Raw genomic sequence first — 21,958 nt, forward strand, 5'->3', positions numbered from 1 at the left:
GAAACCACCGCACATAATAAAAATTATTTTCACTATTTACATGCCAGTTTGGTGACGTTCATTATTAAAAAGTAAACCAGTTGTTGTCTCACTATCAGACATGTCATTACTTATTTCTATGAAGATAAATCTTCCCAAGAAAAACAAAGTCTTTTTGCCATTTAACAGATTAATTTCTGTACTTTTCCTATTTATTATAGTGTTTTATATTTGGTGTGCGCCCTGCGATGGACTGGCGAGCTGTCCGGGTGGACGCCGCCTCTCGCCCTAACCCTGCTGGGATAGGGTCCGCTCCCTTTCCTGCGAGATGAAGCGGGTCCAGAAAATGAAGGAATGTTTGCTGTGCACAATGTGTCCACCAGGGGGCAGAAGACCCGCCTCACATCAACAGGGTTCTAAAGTTTGTGTGGTTTTTTTTTGTTTTTTTTTTTACCATAAAATGATGCAAAATGTCTCAGAAATGATAAATGTCTCTTTTTGGGAGACCTTTTTCCTCTTAAGGACATGGAAGGGCAATAAACCTAAAGCAGACTCCAGTCATGTCCAGAATATTTAACCCTTTCTTAGCTCAGTCATAACCCTGAAAAATGACAGATTTATGTGTTTCCACATTAGTAAACTCCCGAATTAAAATACCAAAACTGTAATTATTCATGTCATTTAAACGACAAATTATATGGAAGAAAAACACAAAATCCATACATTTAAAACAAAAAAGCTTTTTTTGTTTAATTTTTAAGTTCAAGACTTTAAAAAAAAAAACAAATTTTTTTCTTTTTTTTTTAATAAAAACAGATTAGGACAAAAGGGTTAAAATAATTTGGTACTTTTAGTTCTGACTGAAGCCGATTCAAAGTATAAAAAAACTGAATAAAAGAATGTAAAATATGACGGCAGAAAAATGCAGCAGAGCCGAGAAGAAGGTTCTGATCTTTATTCTGTTTGTAGCCTACAAATAAATACTTTCAATCTTTCCGTCCATGAGGTTTCGCTTTAATCGGAGTCTCCTGGGGGGGGGGGGGGGTGCTTTCCAGACCTCGTCAGGCCGTAAGGCGACACGAGCTGCAGACAGCAGCGCCGTCAGCCGTCCAGTTTACGTCACTGGAAACGGTGACGACGTCGACTTTTCTACGTTTCGGCAGAAAAACTCGCTGAAAGTTCAAATGGACAAAATCGGATGGTATGGATGGAAATCAACACTGGAATAAAGACGAAAATAAAGACAAAACGCTGAAAAACTACGACCAGTAAAACAACAAACCGCATTTAAACCCTTTATGGAAACACGAGTCTGGAGGAGGAAATACTGTCAGTCCTGCACAACTGTCTCTAGCGGAGGACGCCGTCTGTCCTCATGCAACCCTCTGCTGGGCGTCGCCCCGTGTCCGTCGGGAGGCTGGCGGTCTGCGCGGCGTCGGTAGGCGTGTCTTCAGGCAGCGGCTCAGTAGGAGCCGTAACGGTCCTGAGGAAAACAAAAGCACATGAGTCCACGTCTACGCACACGGTCCACATGCAGCAGGATCTGGCACCTCACCTGGATCGTGTTCATAACGCCGTTGGCGAGGACGGCCATCTTGCCCGCGACCGTCTTCACTCCCTGTTTGAACTGAGCGATGTCCGGGCCGGACGGGAGCACGTTGTCGAAGCCCGATGCCCTCCCTGGAGCCAGAAAGAGGAGGAGTTTACTTCAGAGGGATGACGACATGGCGCTGCGACCATCTTTACCGCCTGCCACGGCGTTCTCGTTTAAACCCGTCGCTTCAACGTAAAGCGCCCAATAATTTCGTATGTGAATCCAGATCAGTTTATTTACTTTGTGTTTTCTGGCTGAACGGCAGTTATTCTCCGAGAACCATGAGAGATCAGACCTCCCCGAGAACCGGATCTTGACTGGCGACTAACCGGTCTTTAGTCACGGTTTGGCGGCAAACGCAGCGACGACAGATCGGCTGGTATTTCCTGCTTTGGTGTCTCAGACATGCATGTTACCAAGGTAACCAGCGGGTCATCAGACCCTGGAGCTGTCCGACCGTTACGCCAACAAAGGTCCAAACGGGCTTCTACTGAAGAAAAACAGAACCCAGACACACTTCTACCAGAGTGATAATAGAACTCAAACACGCTTCTACTGAAGAGAAATAGAACCCAAACGCACTTCTACTGGGGTAGAATAGAAATCAAACGGGCTTCTACTGGGGTAGAATAGAAATCAAACGGGCTTCTACTGGAGTGAATAAATAACTCAAACGGGCTTCGGCTGAAGAGAAATAGAACCCAAACGCGCTTCTACTGGAGAGAAAATAGAACCCAAACGCGCTTCTACTAAAGTAATAATAGAACTCAAACGGGCTTCTACTGGAGTGATAATAGAATCCAAACGAGCTTCTACTTGAGTGAATAAAGAACCCAAACGGGCTTCTACTGGAGTAAAATAGAAATGAAACGGGCTTCTACTGAAGAGAAATAGAACCCAAACGCACCTCTACTAGGATGATAACAGGACTCAAACGGGCTTCTACTGGAGTGAATAAAGATCCCAAATGGGCTTCTACTGGAGAGAAGATAGAACCCAAACAGGCTTCTACTTAGGAGAAATATAACCCAAACATGCTTCTACTAGAGTGATAATAGAACTCAAACGGGCTTCTACTGGAGAGAAATAGAACCCAAATGGGCTTCTACTGGAGTGAATAAAGAACCCAAACGGGCTTCTACTGGAGTAAAATAGAAATCAAACATGCTTCTACTGGAGTAAAATAGAACCCCAACATGCTTCTACTGGAGTAAAATAGAACCCCAACAGGCTTCTACTGGAGTAAAATAGAACCCCAACAGGCTTCTACTGGAGTAAAACAGAACCCAAACTGGCTTCGACTGGGGTAAATAAAGAACTCAAACGGGGTTCTACTGAAGAGAAATAGAACCCAAACGCGCTTCTACTAGAGTGATAATAGAACCCAAACGGGCTTCTACTGGAGTGAATAAATAACCCAAACGGGCTTCTACTGGAGTAGAATAGAAAACAAACAGCCTTCTACTTGAGTGAAATAGAAACCAAACGGGCTTCTACTGGAGTGAATAAAGAACCCGAACGGGCTTCTACTAGAGTAAAACAGAAATCAAACGGGCTTCTCCTTGAGTGAAATACAAAACCAAACCAGCTTCTACTGGAGTAAAATAGAACCCCAAAAGGCTTCTACTGAAGTAAAACAGAACCCAAACGGGCTTCTACTAGAGTGATAATAGAACCAAAACTGGCTTCTACTGGAGAGAAATAGAACCCAAATGGGCTTCTACTGGAGAGAAAGAAAACCCAAATGGGCTTCTACTAGAGTGATAATAGAACCCAAACGGGCTTCTGCTGGAGTAATAATAGAACCCAAACGGGCTTCTACTGGAGTGATAATAGAACCCAAACGGGCTTCTACTGGAGTGATAATAGAACCCAAACGGGCTTCTACTGGAGTGATAATAGAACCCAAACGGGCTTCTACAAGAGTGATAATAGAACCCAAACGGGCTTCTACAAGAGTGATAATAGAACCCAAACGGGCTTCTACTGGAGTGATAATAGAACCCAAACGGGCTTCTACTGGAGTGATAATAGAACCCAAACGGGCTTCTACTGGAGTGATAATAGAACCCAAACGGGCTTCTACAAGAGTGATAATAGAACCCAAACGGGCTTCTACAAGAGTGATAATAGAACCCAAACGGGCTTCTACTGGAGTGATAATAGAACCCAAACGGGCTTCTACAAGAGTGATAATAGAACCCAAACGGGCTTCTACAAGAGTGATAATAGAACCCAAACGGGCTTCTACAAGAGTGATAATAGAACCCAAACGGGCTTCTACAAGAGTGATAATAGAACCCAAACGGGCTTCTACAAGAGTGATAATAGAACCCAAACGGGCTTCTACTGGAGTGATAATAGAACCCAAACGGGCTTCTACTGGAGTGATAATAGAACCCAAACGGGCTTCTACAAGAGTGATAATAGAACCCAAACGGGCTTCTACTGGAGTGATAATAGAACCCAAACGGGCTTCTACTGGAGTGATAATAGAACCCAAACGGGCTTCTACTGGAGTGATAATAGAACCCAAACGGGCTTCTACTGGAGTGATAATAGAACCCAAACGGGCTTCTACAAGAGTGATAATAGAACCCAAACGGGCTTCTACTGGAGTGATAATAGAACCCAAACGGGCTTCTACTGGAGTGATAATAGAACCCAAACGGGCTTCTACTGGAGTGATAATAGAACCCAAACGGGCTTCTACTGGAGTGATAATAGAACCCAAATGGGCTTCTACAAGAGTGATAATAGAACCCAAACGGGCTTCTACAAGAGTGATAATAGAACCCAAACGGGCTTCTACTGGAGTGATAATAGAACCCAAACGGGCTTCTACTGGAGTGATAATAGAACCCAAACGGGCTTCTACTGGAGTGATAATAGAACCCAAACGGGCTTCTACTGGAGTGATAATAGAACCCAAACGGGCTTCTACTGGAGTGATAATAGAACCCAAACGGGCTTCTACAAGAGTGATAATAGAACCCAAACGGGCTTCTACTGGAGTGATAATAGAACCCAAACGGGCTTCTACTGGAGTGATAATAGAACCCAAACGGGCTTCTACTGGAGTGATAATAGAACCCAAACGGGCTTCTACTGGAGTGATAATAGAACCCAAACGGGCTTCTACTGGAGTGATAATAGAACCCAAACGGGCTTCTACTGGAGTGATAATAGAACCCAAACGGGCTTCTACTGGAGTGATAATAGAACCCAAACGGGCTTCTACTGGAGTGATAATAGAACCCAAACGGGCTTCTACTGGAGTGATAATAGAACCCAAACGGGCTTCTACAAGAGTGATAATAGAACCCAAACGGGCTTCTACTGGAGTGATAATAGAACCCAAACGGGCTTCTACAAGAGTGATAATAGAACCCAAACGGGCTTCTACAAGAGTGATAATAGAACCCAAACGGGCTTCTACAAGGGTGATAATAGAACCATACGTGACTGTTTTTCAGGCGGGGGCGGAGCCTCACCTTTATGGTCGCCTCCGTCTCCAAACAGGTCGGCCGAGCTGATGGCGGTGCTGCCGGACATGCTTTCCAGTCTGGTCTTGGCGTCGTACTGCAACAGAGGACAGAGTGAACACGGAGTGGCAGAACATGCGTGTTCTGGCGGTGGGATATGTCTCACCTCGGCGCCGCTCTCCCGACCGAAGAACATGTCGGAGGAGATGGCCTTGGCGTTGGCGAACTTCTGTCTGGCCTCGTTGGACTCGGAGACCGTCGCCGGCGCCTCGGCTTTCCTCCTGCTGGGAAGTCTGGATATACAGGGTCATGTCAGAACCCACAGCAGGTGTGTGTGTGTGTGTGTGTGTGTGGATACCTCTCTCCAATTGGCTGAATACTCGAGATGGTGACCTCCTCTTTGGGGTCGTCCTTCTCCAGCGTCCAGGAGGTGAAAGAGGCGGCGCCTCCGTCAGAGTCCCAGCGGGAAGCGAACCCGTCCCCCACCGTGAAGGGGTTGTCCTTGTACCTGAAGCAGGAAACGCTCTTATATATTTATACTTATATCATAATATATAATAATACATCATTTATATCAGCAATACGTTTCTAACATCAAATTAAACTTTTATATTTTAACTGTGTACTATTATACTACTTCTATGGTATAACAGTACCCAATGTATGTACATGGTACAATACTTGTATCACGTACTATTATACTACAACCATGGTATAATAGTACCCGACGTATCTACATGGTGTAATACTTGTATTACCACATCGTTACGTTCTGTATTAGATCTCATTTGTACTTTTACACGGAGTGTCTGAATGAACCGGTCTGGTTCTGATGAACCGGTCTGGTTGTGATGAACCGGTCTGGTTGTGATGAACCAGTCTGGTTCTGATGAACCGGTGTGGTTCTGATGAACAGAACCGGTCTGGTTGTGATGAACCGGTGTGGTTCTGATGAACAGAACCAGTCTGGTTGTGATGAACCAGTCTGGTTCTGATGAACCGGTGTGGTTCTGATGAACAGAACCGGTCTGGTTGTGATGAACCGGTGTGGTTCTGATGAACAGAACCGGTCTGGTTGTGATGAACCGGTCTGGTTGTGATGAACCGGTCTGGTTGTGATGAACCAGTCTGGTTCTGATGAACAGAACCGGTCTGGTTGTGATGAACCGGTGTGGTTCTGATGAACCGGTGTGGTTCTGATGAACAGAACCAGTCTGGTTGTGATGAACCAGTCTGGTTGTGATGAACAGAACCGGTCTGGTTGTGATGAACCGGTGTGGTTGTGATGAACCGGTCTGGTTGTGATGAACCAGTCTGGTTCTGATGAACAGAACCGGTCTGGTTGTGATGAACCGGTGTGGTTCTGATGAACCGGTGTGGTTCTGATGAACAGAACCAGTCTGGTTGTGATGAACCAGTCTGGTTGTGATGAACAGAACCGGTCTGGTTGTGATGAACCGGTGTGGTTCTGATGAACCGGTGTGGTTCTGATGAACAGAACCGGTCTGCTTGTGATGAACCAGTCTGGTTGTGATGAACAGAACCGGTCTGGTTGTGATGAACCAGTCTGGTTGTGATGAACCAGTCTGGTTCTGATGAACCGGTGTGGTTCTGATGAACAGAACCGGTCTGGTTGTGATGAACCGGTGTGGTTGTGATGAACCGGTGTGGTTCTGATGAACAGAACCGGTCTGGTTGTGATGAACCAGTCTGGTTCTGATGAACCGGTGTGGTTCTGATGAACAGAACCGGTCTGGTTGTGATGAACCGGTGTGGTTCTGATGAACAGAACCGGTCTGGTTGTGATGAACCAGTCTGGTTCTGATGAACCGGTGTGGTTCTGATGAACAGAACCAGTCTGGTTGTGATGAACCAGTGTGGTTCTGATGAACCGGTGTGGTTCTGATGAACAGAACCAGTCTGGTTGTGATGAACCGGTGTGGTTCTGATGAACAGAACCTGTCTGGTTGTGATGAACCAGTCTGGTTCTGATGAACCGGTGTGGTTCTGATGAACAGAACCAGTCTGGTTGTGATGAACCAGTCTGGTTGTGATGAACAGAACCAGTCTGGTTGTGATGAACCAGTCTGGTTCTGATGAACAGAACCGGTCTGGTTGTGATGAACCGGTGTGGTTCTGATGAACCGGTGTGGTTCTGATGAACAGAACCAGTCTGGTTGTGATGAACCGGTGTGGTTCTGATGAACAGAACTCCATGTGATGAACCAGTCTGGTTCTGATGAACAGAACCGGTCTGGTTGTGATGAACCGGTCTGGTTGTGATGAACCAGTCTGGTTCTGATGAACAGAACCGGTCTGGTTGTGATGAACCGGTGTGGTTCTGATGAACAGAACCGGTCTGGTTGTGATGAACCAGTCTGGTTGTGATGAACCAGTCTGGTTCTGATGAACCGGTGTGGTTCTGATGAACAGAACCAGTCTGGTTGTGATGAACCAGTCTGGTTCTGATGAACCGGTGTGGTTCTGATGAACAGAACCGGTCTGGTTGTGATGAACCGGTGTGGTTCTGATGAACAGAACCAGTCTGGTTGTGATGAACCAGTCTGGTTCTGATGAACCGGTGTGGTTCTGATGAACAGAACCGGTCTGGTTGTGATGAACCGGTGTGGTTCTGATGAACAGAACCGGTCTGGTTGTGATGAACCAGTCTGGTTCTGATGAACCGGTGTGGTTCTGATGAACAGAACCAGTCTGGTTGTGATGAACCGGTGTGGTTCTGATGAACAGAACCGGTCTGGTTGTGATGAACCAGTCTGGTTCTGATGAACCGGTGTGGTTCTGATGAACAGAACCAGTCTGGTTGTGATGAACCGGTGTGGTTCTGATGAACAGAACCTGTCTGGTTGTGATGAACCAGTCTGGTTCTGATGAACCGGTGTGGTTCTGATGAACAGAACCGGTCTGGTTGTGATGAACCGGTGTGGTTCTGATGAACAGTACCGGTCTGGTTGTGATGAACCAGTCTGGTTCTGATGAACCGGTGTGGTTCTGATGAACAGAACCAGTCTGGTTGTGATGAACCGGTGTGGTTCTGATGAACAGAACCGGTCTGGTTGTGATGAACCGGTGTGGTTCTGATGAACAGAACCGGTCTGGTTCTGATGAACCGGTGTGGTTCTGATGAACAGAACCAGTCTGGTTGTGATGAACCGGTGTGGTTCTGATGAACAGAACCGGTCTGGTTGTGATGAACCAGTCTGGTTCTGATGAACCGGTTTGGTTCTGATGAACAGAACCAGTCTGGTTGTGATGAACCAGTCTGGTTGTGATGAACAGAACCAGTCTGGTTGTGATGAACCGGTGTGGTTCTGATGAACCGGTGTGGTTCTGATGAACAGAACCGGTCTGGTTGTGATGAACCAGTCTGGTTGTGATGAACAGAACCAGTCTGGTTGTGATGAACAGAACCGGTCTGGTTGTGATGAACCGGTGTGGTTCTGATGAACCGGTGTGGTTCTGATGAACAGAACCAGTCTGGTTGTGATGAACCGGTGTGGTTCTGATGAACAGAACTCCATGTGATGAACCAGTCTGGTTCTGATGAACAGAACCGGTCTGGTTGTGATGAACCGGTCTGGTTGTGATGAACCAGTCTGGTTCTGATGAACAGAACCGGTCTGGTTGTGATGAACCGGTGTGGTTCTGATGAACAGAACCGGTCTGGTTGTGATGAACCAGTCTGGTTGTGATGAACCAGTCTGGTTCTGATGAACCGGTGTGGTTCTGATGAACAGAACCAGTCTGGTTGTGATGAACCAGTCTGGTTCTGATGAACCGGTGTGGTTCTGATGAACAGAACCGGTCTGGTTGTGATGAACCGGTGTGGTTCTGATGAACAGAACCAGTCTGGTTGTGATGAACCAGTCTGGTTCTGATGAACCGGTGTGGTTCTGATGAACCAGTCTGGTTCTGATGAACAGAACCGGTCTGGTTGTGATGAACCGGTCTGGTTGTGATGAACCAGTCTGGTTCTGATGAACAGAACCAGTCTGGTTGTGATGAACCAGTCTGGTTCTGATGAACAGAACCGGTCTGGTTGTGATGAACCGGTGTGGTTCTGATGAACCGGTGTGGTTCTGATGAACAGAACCAGTCTGGTTGTGATGAACCAGTCTGGTTGTGATGAACAGAACCGGTCTGGTTGTGATGAACCAGTCTGGTTGTGATGAACAGAACCGGTCTGGTTGTGATGAACCAGTCTGGTTGTGATGAACCAGTCTGGTTCTGATGAACCGGTGTGGTTCTGATGAACAGAACCGGTCTGGTTGTGATGAACCGGTGTGGTTGTGATGAACCGGTGTGGTTCTGATGAACAGAACCGGTCTGGTTGTGATGAACCGGTCTGGTTGTGATGAACCGGTCTGGTTGTGATGAACCAGTCTGGTTCTGATGAACCGGTGTGGTTCTGATGAACCGGTGTGGTTCTGATGAACAGAACCGGTCTGGTTGTGATGAACCGGTGTGGTTCTGATGAACAGAACCGGTCTGGTTGTGATGAACCGGTGTGGTTCTGATGAACAGAACTGGTCTGGTTGTGATGAACCGGTCTGGTTGTGATGAACCGGTCTGGTTGTGATGAACCGGTGTGGTTCTGATGAACAGAACCGGTCTGGTTGTGATGAACCAGTCTGGTTCTGATGAACCGGTGTGGTTCTGATGAACAGAACCGGTCTGGTTGTGATGAACCGGTCTGGTTGTGATGAACCGGTCTGGTTCTGACGGACAGAACCAGGTCCACGCCGTGTTCTGAGTGCAGGCGTACTTGGGGGGTCCAGAAGTGAAGCCCGGCTCATCAAACAGGTCCAGCTTGGAGCGAGAGGACGACTTGGCGCCGGTCGGCGTTTCCTGCTCGATCACCTGCATCTCTGACATCACCGAGTGTGACACGGCGCTGCAACGACACACCCGTTAACACACCTGCTGTTTCCGTGGCGACGGCAGGGTGGGATGGGACCGTTACCTCCTGTTGCCGAAGCCCATCCCCAGCCTCTCGGCTTGCTCCCTCTTCCTGCCGTCCAGGTTCTGCAGCCTTCTGTCCTCCATCTTGCGGTCGATCTCCAGCTCCTTGTAGGCCAGACGCATCGACGCCACGCTGCAGCAGAAACACACTTCCATCAGACTGCTGCGCCACGCTTCGCTCTAAACCTTCCCGCAACGTTTCCTCACATGGAGTCCTCGGCGTGCTTCTTGGCCTCGGCCGCCTGCTCCTCCCTCAGCTTCTCGGCCACCTGCGCCTGCTTCTCCACCTGCGAGAAGCTCTGGCTGCTCACCTTCTGGGCGCCGAGGCCTTTCTTCGCGCAGAGCTGCAGGAAAGATCACAGATCATCTTCAGAACTGACTCGGGTTACAGCCCCAGACTCCATGGCGGCAGCGTCATCATTAACCTCTTCATGACCAGCCGAGGTCGACTGTTGGACCGCCGGCGAGCCGCCGGCAGCAAAGAGGTTAATGCAGGTTTAGCAGCTGAGCTAACGGTTAGCTTTCCTGTGTGCAGAAGGACTTCCTGCAGCAACATCGTGATGTTTCTCACCTGAAGATGGTTTCTTAAACTTACTGGGCAGGTTCCAGTGCGATACTGGTGCAGTATCACACTGGAAGAGTATCAGCAGAGTATCAGCTACTGAACCAGAATACTGTTCGCCCCCCCGTCCCAGCAGAGTATCAGACCGGGATACTGGTCGCCCCCCGTCCCAGCAGAGTATCAGAACAGGATACTGGTCGCCCCCCGTCCCAGCAGAGTATCAGACCGGGATACTGGTCGCCCCCCGTCCCAGCAGAGTATCAGACCGGGATACTAGTCGCCCCCCCGTCCCAGCAGAGTATCAGCTACTGAACCAGGATACTGGTCGCCCCCCGTCCCAGCAGAGTATCAGACCGGGATACTAGTCGCCCCCCCATCCCAGCAGAGTATCAGACCGGGATACTGGTCGCCCCCCGTCCCAGCAGAGTATCAGACCGGGATACTGGTCGCCCCCCGTCCCAGCAGAGTATCAGACCGGGATACTGGTCGCCCCCCGTCCCAGCAGAGTATCAGACCGGGATACTGGTCGCCCCCCGTCCCAGCAGAGTATCAGACCGGGATACTAGTCGCCCCCCGTCCCAGCAGAGTATCAGACCGGGATACTGGTCGCCCCCCCGTCCCAGCAGAGTATCAGACCGGGATACTGGTCGCCCCCCGTCCCAGCAGAGTATCAGACCGGGATACTAGTCGCCCCCCGTCCCAGCAGAGTATCAGACCGGGATACTGGTCGCCCCCCCGTCCCAGCAGAGTATCAGACCGGGATACTAGTCGCCCCCCGTCCCAGCAGAGTATCAGACCGGGATACTGGTCGCCCCCCGTCCCAGCAGAGTATCAGAACAGGATACTAGTCGCCCCCCGTCCCAGCAGAGTATCAGACTGGGATACTGGTCGCCCCCCGTCCCAGCAGAGTATCAGACCGGGATACTAGTCGCCCCCCGTCCCAGCAGAGTATCAGACCGGGATACTAGTCGCCCCCCGTCCCAGCAGAGTATCAGACCGGGATACTGGTCGCCCCCATCAGACTGGGATACTAGTCGCCCCCCGTCCCAGCAGAGTATCAGAACGGGATACTAGTCGCCCCCCGTCCCAGCAGAGTATCAGACCGGGATACTAGTCGCCCCCCGTCCCAGCAGAGTATCAGAACGGGATACTAGTCGCCCCCCCGTCCCAGCAGAGTATCAGACCGGGATACTAGTCGCCCCCCGTCCCAGCAGAGTATCAGAACGGGATACTAGTCGCCCCCCCGTCCCAGCAGAGTATCAGACTGGGATACTGGTCGCCCCCATCAGACTGGGATACTGGTCGCCCCCCGTCCCAGCAGAGTATCAGAACGGGATACTAGTCGCCCCCCGTCCCAGCAGAGTATCAGACCGGGATACTAGTCGCCCCCCGTCCCAGCAGAGTATCAGACCGGGATACTAGTCGCCCCCCCGTCCCAGCAGAGTATCAGACTGGGATACTGGTCGCCCCCATCAGACTGGGATACTAGTCGCCCCCCGTCCCAGCAGAGTATCAGAACAGGATACTGGTCGCCCCCCGTCCCAGCAGAGTATCAGACCGGGATACTAGTCGCCCCCCGTCCCAGCAGAGTATCAGACCGGGATACTGGTCGCCCCCCGTCCCAGCAGAGTATCAGACCGGGATACTGGTCGCCCCCCGTCCCAGCAGAGTATCAGACCGGGATACTGGTCGCCCCCATCAGACTGGGATACTAGTCGCCCCCCGTCCCAGCAGAGTATCAGACCGGGATACTAGTCGCCCCCCGTCCCAGCAGAGTATCAGACCGGGATACTGGTCGCCCCCATCAGACTGGGATACTAGTCGCCCCCCGTCCCAGCAGAGTATCAGACCGGGATACTAGTCGCCCCCCGTCCCAGCAGAGTATCAGACCGGGATACTAGTCGCCCCCCGTCCCAGCAGAGTATCAGAACGGGATACTAGTCGCCCCCCCGTCCCAGCAGAGTATCAGACTGGGATACTGGTCGCCCCCCCGTCCCAGCAGAGTATCAGAACAGGATACTGGTCGCCCCCCCGTCCCAGCAGAGTATCAGAACAGGATACTGGTCGCCCCCCCGTCCCAGCAGAGTATCAGACTGGGATACTGGTCGCCCCCCGTCCCAGCAGAGTATCAGAACAGGATACTGTTCGCCCCCCCGTCCCAGCAGAGTATCAGAACAGGATACTAGTCGCCCCCCCGTCCCAGCAGAGTATCAGACCGGGATACTAGTCGCCCCCCCGTCCCAGCAGAGTATCAGACCGGGATACTGGTCGCCCCCCCGTCCCAGCAGAGTATCAGACCGGGATACTAGTCGCCCCCCGTCCCAGCAGAGTATCAGACCGGGATACTAGTCGCCCCCCGTCCCAGCAGAGTATCAGACTGGGATACTGGTCGCCCCCCGTCCCAGCAGAGTATCAGACTGGGATACTGGTCGCCCCCATCAGACTGGGATACTAGTCGCCCCCCGTCCCAGCAGAGTATCAGAACGGGATACTAGTCGCCCCCCGTCCCAGCAGAGTATCAGACCGGGATACTAGTCGCCCCCCGTCCCAGCAGAGTATCAGAACGGGATACTAGTCGCCCCCCCGTCCCAGCAGAGTATCAGACTGGGATACTGGTCGCCCCCATCAGACTGGGATACTAGTCGCCCCCCGTCCCAGCAGAGTATCAGAACAGGATACTGGTCGCCCCCCGTCCCAGCAGAGTATCAGACCGGGATACTAGTCGCCCCCCGTCCCAGCAGAGTATCAGACCGGGATACTAGTCGCCCCCCGTCCCAGCAGAGTATCAGACCGGGATACTGGTCGCCCCCATCAGACTGGGATACTAGTCGCCCCCCGTCCCAGCAGAGTATCAGACCGGGATACTAGTCGCCCCCCGTCCCAGCAGAGTATCAGACCGGGATACTGGTCGCCCCCATCAGACTGGGATACTAGTCGCCCCCCGTCCCAGCAGAGTATCAGACCGGGATACTAGTCGCCCCCCGTCCCAGCAGAGTATCAGAACGGGATACTAGTCGCCCCCCCGTCCCAGCAGAGTATCAGAACGGGATACTAGTCGCCCCCCCGTCCCAGCAGAGTATCAGAACGGGATACTAGTCGCCCCCCCGTCCCAGCAGAGTATCAGACTGGGATACTGGTCGCCCCCCGTCCCAGCAGAGTATCAGAACAGGATACTGGTCGCCCCCCCGTCCCAGCAGAGTATCAGAACAGGATACTGGTCGCCCCCCCGTCCCAGCAGAGTATCAGACTGGGATACTGGTCGCCCCCCATCCCAGCAGAGTATCAGAACAGGATACTGTTCGCCCCCCCGTCCCAGCAGAGTATCAGAACAGGATACTAGTCGCCCCCCCGTCCCAGCAGAGTATCAGACCGGGATACTAGTCGCCCCCCCGTCCCAGCAGAGTATCAGACCGGGATACTGGTCGCCCCCCCGTCCCAGCAGAGTATCAGACTGGGATACTGGTCGCCCCCCGTCCCAGCAGAGTATCAGACCGGGATACTGGTCGCCCCCCGTCCCAGCAGAGTATCAGACTGGGATACTGGTCGCCCCCCGTCCCAGCAGAGTATCAGACTGGGATACTGGTCGCCCCCCGTCCCAGCAGAGTATCAGACTGGGATACTGGTCGCCCCCCCCGTCCCAGCAGAGTATCAGACCGGGATACTGGTCGCCCCCCCGTCCCAGCAGAGTATCAGACCGGGATACTAGTCGCCCCCCGTCCCAGCAGAGTATCAGACCGGGATACTGGTCGCCCCCCCCGTCCCAGCAGAGTATCAGACCGGGATACTAGTCGCCCCCCGTCCCAGCAGAGTATCAGACCGGGATACTAGTCGCCCCCCCGTCCCAGCAGAGTATCAGAACGGGATACTAGTCGCCCCCCGTCCCAGCAGAGTATCAGACAGGGATACTAGTCGCCCCCCGTCCCAGCAGAGTATCAGAACGGGATACTAGTCGCCCCCCGTCCCAGCAGAGTATCAGAACGGGATACTAGTCGCCCCCCCGTCCCAGCAGAGTATCAGACTGGGATACTAGTCGCCCCCCCGTCCCAGCAGAGTATCAGACTGGGATACTAGTCGCCCCCCCGTCCCAGCAGAGTATCAGACCGGGATACTAGTCGCCCCCCGTCCCAGCAGAGTATCAGACTGGGATACTAGTCGCCCCCCGTCCCAGCAGAGTATCAGAACAGGATACTGGTCGGCCCCCCGTCCCAGCAGAGTATCAGAACAGGATACTGGTCGCCCCCCGTCCCAGCAGAGTATCAGAACAGGATACTGGTCGCCCCCCCGTCCCAGCAGAGTATCAGAACAGGATACTGGTCGCCCCCCCCGTCCCAGCAGAGTATCAGACTGGGATACTAGTCGCCCCCCGTCCCAGCAGAGTATCAGACTGGGATACTGGTCGCCCCCCGTCCCAGCAGAGTATCAGACTGGGATACTGGTCGCCCCCCCGTCCCAGCAGAGTATCAGACTGGGATACTGGTCGCCCCCCCGTCCCAGCAGAGTATCAGACTGGGATACTAGTCGCCCCCCGTCCCAGCAGAGTATCAGACTGGGATACTAGTCGCCCCCCGTCCCAGCAGAGTATCAGACTGGGATACTGGTCGCCCCCCCGTCCCAGCAGAGTATCAGACTGGGATACTGGTCGCCCCCCCGTCCCAGCAGAGTATCAGACTGGGATACTGGTCGCCCCCCCCGTCCCAGCAGAGTATCAGACTGGGATACTGGTCGCCCCCCCGTCCCAGCAGAGTATCAGACTGGGATACTGGTCGCCCCCCCGTCCCAGCAGAGTATCAGACTGGGATACTGGTCGCCCCCATCAGACTGGGATACTGGTCGCCCCCCGTCCCAGCAGACAAGGCGCCGCTAGGAAAGAAGGAAGAGGAGGAAGGGGGTTCGCCTTCACTCTGACGTTGTGCGCCACGTCCCCCTGAGGAGGTAAGCAGGAGGTGCTGTTCTGTCCCCCCACACCTCGGCTAACCTGATTAGCATGGCCAGATTGTCTGTCGGCTCTGAAGTCTCGTTGCGGCATTGCGTCCTCGTGTCCGAGTCCATCAAACCACATCAGGAGACTGTCTGCAGGAGCTCCAGCATGAACTGGCCGTCTGTCTCGTGGATGTCAGAGTCAACGTGACTCGTGCCGTTTGCACGGTCAGAAAGTAATCTGAGCGACAAAAGTCTGTTTCAGTTCACATTAACGGCAGTATGAACGCAGCCAAAGAGCCTTTGGGGTCCGTTCATATTGGACTACATCGGTTCATTTCTTTTCAACAAGCTGAACGATTCGTCACTTGATGCAGAAGACAGAGCAGTTCCACTGGAAACCACCGGGGGCAGCGTTGCGTCGTACAGCTGAAAGCAAAGCGCAAATAACGAACCAGAGAAGAAGAGGAGAAACAGGACGAAGATGCTGAAACGCCACATAAAAAGCACCTGAAGAAGTAGTTGAGGAGGACAAACAACTTTGTGTTTTTCTTCTTCTAGTGTTTTTGGACGGTTGTCACCAACTTTACAGCCGTGCGTTACGGCGATTAACCGTTAAAACGCAGACGGGAACTTAGCATCGCCCCCTTGTGGACGGGCAGGACAGAGTTTATACTTTCAGATTTCTACTCTTTAAAGACGTTTAAGTTCAGTTTTCAGGATGTGAACATCTGAACTCAGGTGTTCTTTGGCAGTTTTGCCACATTTGGTTGATTTTCCAGTGTTTAAATAAGGAAACGTCATTTTTAATTCTTATTAACTGGGACCAGCATCAAGCTCCGGTGCAACACGTCCTCTCCCATGAGGTCATGTGACGCGCAGGTAATCACAGGATGGTCTCCTGCTGGATGGAGAGAACCAACAGGTCAGGTAGGATGCTACATTAGCTGTCGATGGGGGGGCACTGACAGGAAATGGGAAACGTTCTGTCGTGTGTCTCTAAGTCAGAGGATTGTTGGCTGGAACTGCACTCACCCCTTTCTTGGCAGCCATGGGTTTCTTCTTCCCAATGATGGAAGGCTTCACGTCTGCAACACAAGCAGGACTCTTTAGGAGACGAAGTCAGAGCAGCTCAGAGGATCATGAAGCGCTTCCTGCAGCTTCTCAGGTTAAATGTCAAACAGCAACCAGAAAGCAGTTAAAGAGTCGACGGCGGTGCAGCATCATGACCGGCGTCGTTCCCAAGGCAATGTGATGTCATGCAGCGGTGTTAGAAATCTCTGCACGTCTTGGAAACGACACGTCTGCCTCATCACTGAAATGCTGCAGGCCGATAAGCGTTTGTTTTCACACGACAGCAGTTTTACTGAATGAAAACAGCCGAGCTTCACTCTGCTGGAAGCTAAAACAGCTGCTCATGGCCCCGCCCACCACGGCCCCGCCCACCACAGGTGTTTCCATGATGAGCCGGGAGGGGAGGACGGGCGGTGCCCGAAAGGTCTTCAGCATTTATTACTGGTATTTCACTGGATATGATCTGTTTGAACTATTTCTATTCATGTTTTCAGTCCAGATGTCACTCCTGCATCTCTGTCAACGATCGATCAGTTCACATCGGCGCCATCGCGTCACAACGTTATGGCAAGCCGATAGTATGAAAAATCAGACGTAAATTAATGCCGTATTCTAAACTGTAAAAAGCCGCATGTGCTGTTTTTTTTCGCACAAACGCGTTGTGAATTTGAACGCGCAGTGGCGTAAATTACGTGCGGTGGCGTTTTATTCATATTTTTTCTTTAAGAGGCTTCTTCTGACTGCTCAGTCACTGGATGTTCAGGCTTTGTACCCAATCAGTGCTTCGGCAGTCATGATCAGAGATCACTGATCCTTGGTGAAAGAGAGAATGTAGCCTACATACATACACACCCCTGCCATTCTGGTCCTGTCTTAATCAGAGTGTGTTGTACCTGTTGCTGGGCTCTTTTGTGCATGACACTGAAATCAACAAAGTCATCTCGACATATCAGCTGTCTTTTACGCGAGCGCCCGTGCCACCGCGCCACCATGCATCCGCGGCAACGCGCCATCACGCGGTTTCCTCGGACGTCCACGAACAGTCCTTCCTGATGCCAATTTAAACGGAAAGACCATGTGTTGCCAAACGAGCATCTTTATCTTGGGTCGCGTGGGAACAGCGTGTTCAGTTCCACCATGTTGGGTCAGATCGGTGCGACTTGTGCCCCAACGTAAGGACCCCAAAGAAGGACGGATCAGTCAGATTTGAGGGTTTTTGTCTGTCCCAACCGGCCCCCGTTGGAGGAACGCGGCCATGCATTAAAAACAATACGACACACAGTGTTCACCTCTGGGAGTCCATCCTTCCTGAGTCGACAAACGCATGGAGTCCTCTACGAGACGGAGGATACCCAAATAGAGTGAGGAGACATGAGAACTTATCCAGCAAGACCAAAGTCCAACAGACTGGTGTGTTTTGTTCTGTTCATGCAGGTATTATTTAAGTTAGAAAATTACTGGCAAACTTAATTCCTAAAATTTGTTCCAAGTAGGTGAGAAGGTTGTTTTTGTTCTCGTGGCTGCAGGTTTTTAAACATATGTCCTTATCTAAGGCTGCAAGTCTTGATCTTATGCTGTCATTTCTTTTTACTTCTGAAACTGAAATTTAAAAAGAAATTAAGCTTCAATCATTTCTGCACAACCAAAGTGGTCAATGATATCTACAAACATATTAAAAGAGACGACTGAAGTGAAGATGAGGAGGTAAATTGTAGGCAACGGCTTATGAAAGAAGATTTGCTGATTTACTCACCGAGGGAGGCTTTGGGCGACGTGCTCAGACCGTCGATGCTGGGTCCGTCCTGTGGCTCTGAAAGCAAACAGAAAAAACTGAAGCAAGATAGACTCGTCTCATCTAATACACATTACAGGATGGATGTAGCAGCAACCAGTAGATCACCAGTAGACCACCAGTAGATCACCAGTGGACCACTAGTAGATCGCCAGTAGATCACCATTGGACCACCAGTAAATCACCATTGGAACACCAGTAGATCACCATTGGACCACCAGTAGATCGCCAGTGGACCACCAGTACATCACCAGTAGACCACCAGTAGATCAACAGTGGACCACCAGTAGAGCACCATTGGACCACCAGTAGATCACCATTGGGCCACCAGTAGATCACCATTGGACCACCAGTGGACCATCAGTGGACCACCAGTAGTTCACCATTGGACCACCAGTGGACCACCAGTAGAGCACCATTGGGCCACCAGTAGATCACCATTGGGCCACCAGTAGATCACCATTGGACCACCAGTGGACCATCAGTGGACCACCAGTAGTTCACCATTGGACCACCAGTGGACCATAAGTAGATCACCAGTAGATCACCAGTGGACCACTAGTAGATCGCCAGTAGCTCACCAGTGGACCACTAGTAGATCACCAGTGGACCACCAGTGGACCACCAGTAGAGCACCATTGGGCCACCAGTAGAGCACCATTGGACCACCAGTGGACCACTAGTAGATCACCAGTGGACCACCAGTGGACCACCAGTAGAGCACCATTGGGCCACCAGTAGATCACCATTGGGCCACCAGTAGATCACCATTGGACCACCAGTGGACCATCAGTGGACCACCAGTAGTTCACCATTGGACCACCAGTGGACCACCAGTAGAGCACCATTGGGCCACCAGTAGATCACCATTGGGCCACCAGTAGATCACCATTGGACCACCAGTGGACCATCAGTGGACCACCAGTAGTTCACCATTGGACCACCAGTGGACCATAAGTAGATCACCAGTAGATCACCAGTGGACCACCAGTAGATCGCCAGTAGATCACCAGTGGACCACTAGTAGATCACCAGTGGACCACCAGTAGAGCACCATTGGGCCACCAGTAGATCACCATTGGGCCACCAGTAGATCACCATTGGACCACCAGTGGACCATCAGTGGACCACCAGTAGTTCACCATTGGACCACCAGTGGACCATAAGTAGATCACCAGTAGATCACCAGTGGATCACTAGTAGATCGCCAGTAGATCACCAGTGGACCACTAGTAGATCACCAGTGGACCACCAGTAGAGCACCATTGGGCCACCAGTAGATCACCATTGGGCCACCAGTAGATCACCATTGGACCACCAGTGGACCATCAGTGGACCACCAGTAGATCACCATTGGACCACCAGTGGACCATAAGTAGATCACCAGTAGATCACCAGTGGACCACTAGTAGATCGCCAGTAGATCACCATTGGACCACCAGTAGATCACCACTGGACCACCAGTAGATCACCAGTAGATCGCCAGTGGACCCCCAGTAGATCACTAGTAGATCACCAGTGGACCACCAGTAGATCACCAGTGGACCACCAGTAGATCGCCAGTGGACCACCAGTAGATCGCCAGTGGACCACCAGTAGATCACTAGTAGATCACCAGTGGACCACCAGTAGAGCACCGTTGGACCACCAGTAGCTTGCCAGTGGACCACCAGTAGATCGCCAGTGGACCACCAGTAGATCGCCAGTGGATCGCCAGTGGACCACCAGTAGATCGCCAGTGGACCACCAGTGGACCACCAGTAGATTGCCAGTGGACCACCAGTGGACCACCAGTAGATTGCCAGTGGACCGCCAGTGGACCACCAGTAGATTGCCAGTGGACCGCCAGTGGATCACCAGTAGATTGCCAGTGGATCACCAGTAGATTGCCAGTGGACCACCAGTAGATTGCCAGTGGACCACCAGTGGACCACTAGTAGATTGCCAGTGGACCGCCAGTAGATCACCAGTAGATTGCCAGTGGACCACCAGTGGACCACCAGTAGATTGCCAGTGGACCACCAGTGGACCACTAGTAGATTGCCAGTGGACCGCCAGTAGATCACCAGTAGATCGCCAGTGGATCGCCAGTGGACCACCAGTAGATCACCAGTAGATTGCCAGTGGACCGCCAGTAGATCACCAGTAGATCGCCAGTGGACCACCAGTGGATCACCAATAGATCGCCAGTGGACCACCAGTAGATCGCCAGTGGACCACCAGTAGATCACTAGTAGATCACCAGTGGACCACTAGTAGATCACCAGTGGACCACCGGTAGATCACTAGTGGACCACCAGTGGATCACCAGTAGATCACCAGTAGATCGCCAGTGGATCACCAGTAGATCGCCAGTGGACCGCCAGTGGACCACCAGTAGATCGCCAGTGGATCACCAGTAGATCACCAGTAGATCGCCAGTAGATCACCAGTAGATCGCCAGTGGACCACCAGTAGATCGCCAGTGGACCACCAGTAGATCACCAGTGGACCACCAGTAGATCACCAGTAGATCGCCAGTGGACCACCAGTAGATCACTAGTAGATCACCAGTGGACCACCAGTAGAGCACCAGTAGAGCACCATTGGACCACCAGTAGAGCACCAGTAGAGCACCATTGGACCACCAGTAGATCACCAGTGGACCACCAGTAGATCACCAGTGATCACATGTCAATATCCACACATGATCACATAATAAACTCTTTGGTTTCACTACTTGTAAGTAGACGGAGGGGTGTCAAACTCCAGTCCTCGAGGGCTGGTATTTGTTTGGTTTTTGTTGTTTCCCTCCACCAACGCAGCTGATTTGAATCAAATGCATCCAGCAGCTTCTTGTCAACCTGTTTTCAAGTTTTGGTCAGGTGTGTTGGAGCATGGAGACAACAAAAACCTTCAGGATACTGGAGTTTGACACCTGTGCTTTAGAGAGTGCAAAAACAACAGAAAACAAATTTCCATATAATGATATCTTATAAAAATATAAAATCAAAAATATAAAACAAATGGCAGTTTTTTTTTAAACAGGATCTTCAGTTATTGTAGTGGGATTAAAACTGTACAGAAAGATAGATTTATTATTGTATGTGCAGCAGCCACATAATAAACAAGTCATAGTGGCAGAAAACAGCAAACAACAAAGATCATCTCCACAGATCTGAAGGGAAAAGTTTGGTGCATCGTGCATTTCTAAGATGGTGGAGGAGCAACATGCAGACAGTCAGAGGAGTGATTAGGTATGGTAGAGGGAGGGGGACCTGAAAATCCTGCTGATTCTAGAGTTAAAGGAGGTTAAACAGCTGCATTACAACAGGAATAAACACGTTTACAGCAGGAATAAACACGTTTACAGCAGGAATAAACACGTTTACAGCAGGAATAACGTTTACAACAGGAATAAACACGTTTACAACAGGAATAAACACGTTTACAACAGGAATAAACACGTTTACAGCAGGAATAAACACGTTTACAACAGGAATAAACACGTTTACAGCAGGAATAAACACGTTTACAACAGGAATAAACACGTTTACAATAGGAATAAACACGTTTACAGCAGGAATAAACACGTT

At 51.2% G+C, this 21,958-nt stretch overlaps 2 protein-coding genes across 3 annotated transcripts in view; one reads left to right on the forward strand and one right to left on the reverse strand.

Moving 5' to 3' along the window:
- The window catches only part of pex16 (peroxisomal biogenesis factor 16), a 52,587-nt gene that overhangs the window by 29,664 nt on the left and 965 nt on the right, over positions 1–21,958 (forward strand). The gene's annotated exons all lie outside the window — the stretch shown is intronic.
- arfgap2 (ADP-ribosylation factor GTPase activating protein 2) overlaps positions 920–21,958 on the reverse strand; it is a 113,894-nt gene continuing 92,855 nt past the window's right edge. Inside the window, exons 7-17 of one of the 2 annotated variants that reach the window (XM_079239610.1) lie at positions 18,345–18,401; positions 17,881–17,925; positions 16,553–16,605; positions 10,246–10,382; positions 10,040–10,171; positions 9,842–9,970; positions 5,417–5,566; positions 5,225–5,351; positions 5,068–5,155; positions 1,535–1,659; positions 920–1,462 (exon numbers count right to left, since the gene is read on the reverse strand). In XM_079239610.1, coding sequence (XP_079095736.1) covers positions 1,442–1,462; positions 1,535–1,659; positions 5,068–5,155; positions 5,225–5,351; positions 5,417–5,566; positions 9,842–9,970; positions 10,040–10,171; positions 10,246–10,382; positions 16,553–16,605; positions 17,881–17,925; positions 18,345–18,401 — 1,064 coding nt within the window. In that variant the 3' untranslated portion in view covers positions 920–1,441. The remainder of the gene's footprint in view (positions 1,463–1,534; positions 1,660–5,067; positions 5,156–5,224; positions 5,352–5,416; positions 5,567–9,841; positions 9,971–10,039; positions 10,172–10,245; positions 10,383–16,552; positions 16,606–17,880; positions 17,926–18,344; positions 18,402–21,958) is intronic. The other variant, XM_079239611.1, reaches the window with a different exon arrangement.

The sequence above is a fragment of the Telmatherina bonti genome, assembly GCF_933228915.1.
Source record: "Telmatherina bonti genome assembly, chromosome: 1".
Classification (NCBI taxonomy): domain Eukaryota; kingdom Metazoa; phylum Chordata; class Actinopteri; order Atheriniformes; family Telmatherinidae; genus Telmatherina; species Telmatherina bonti.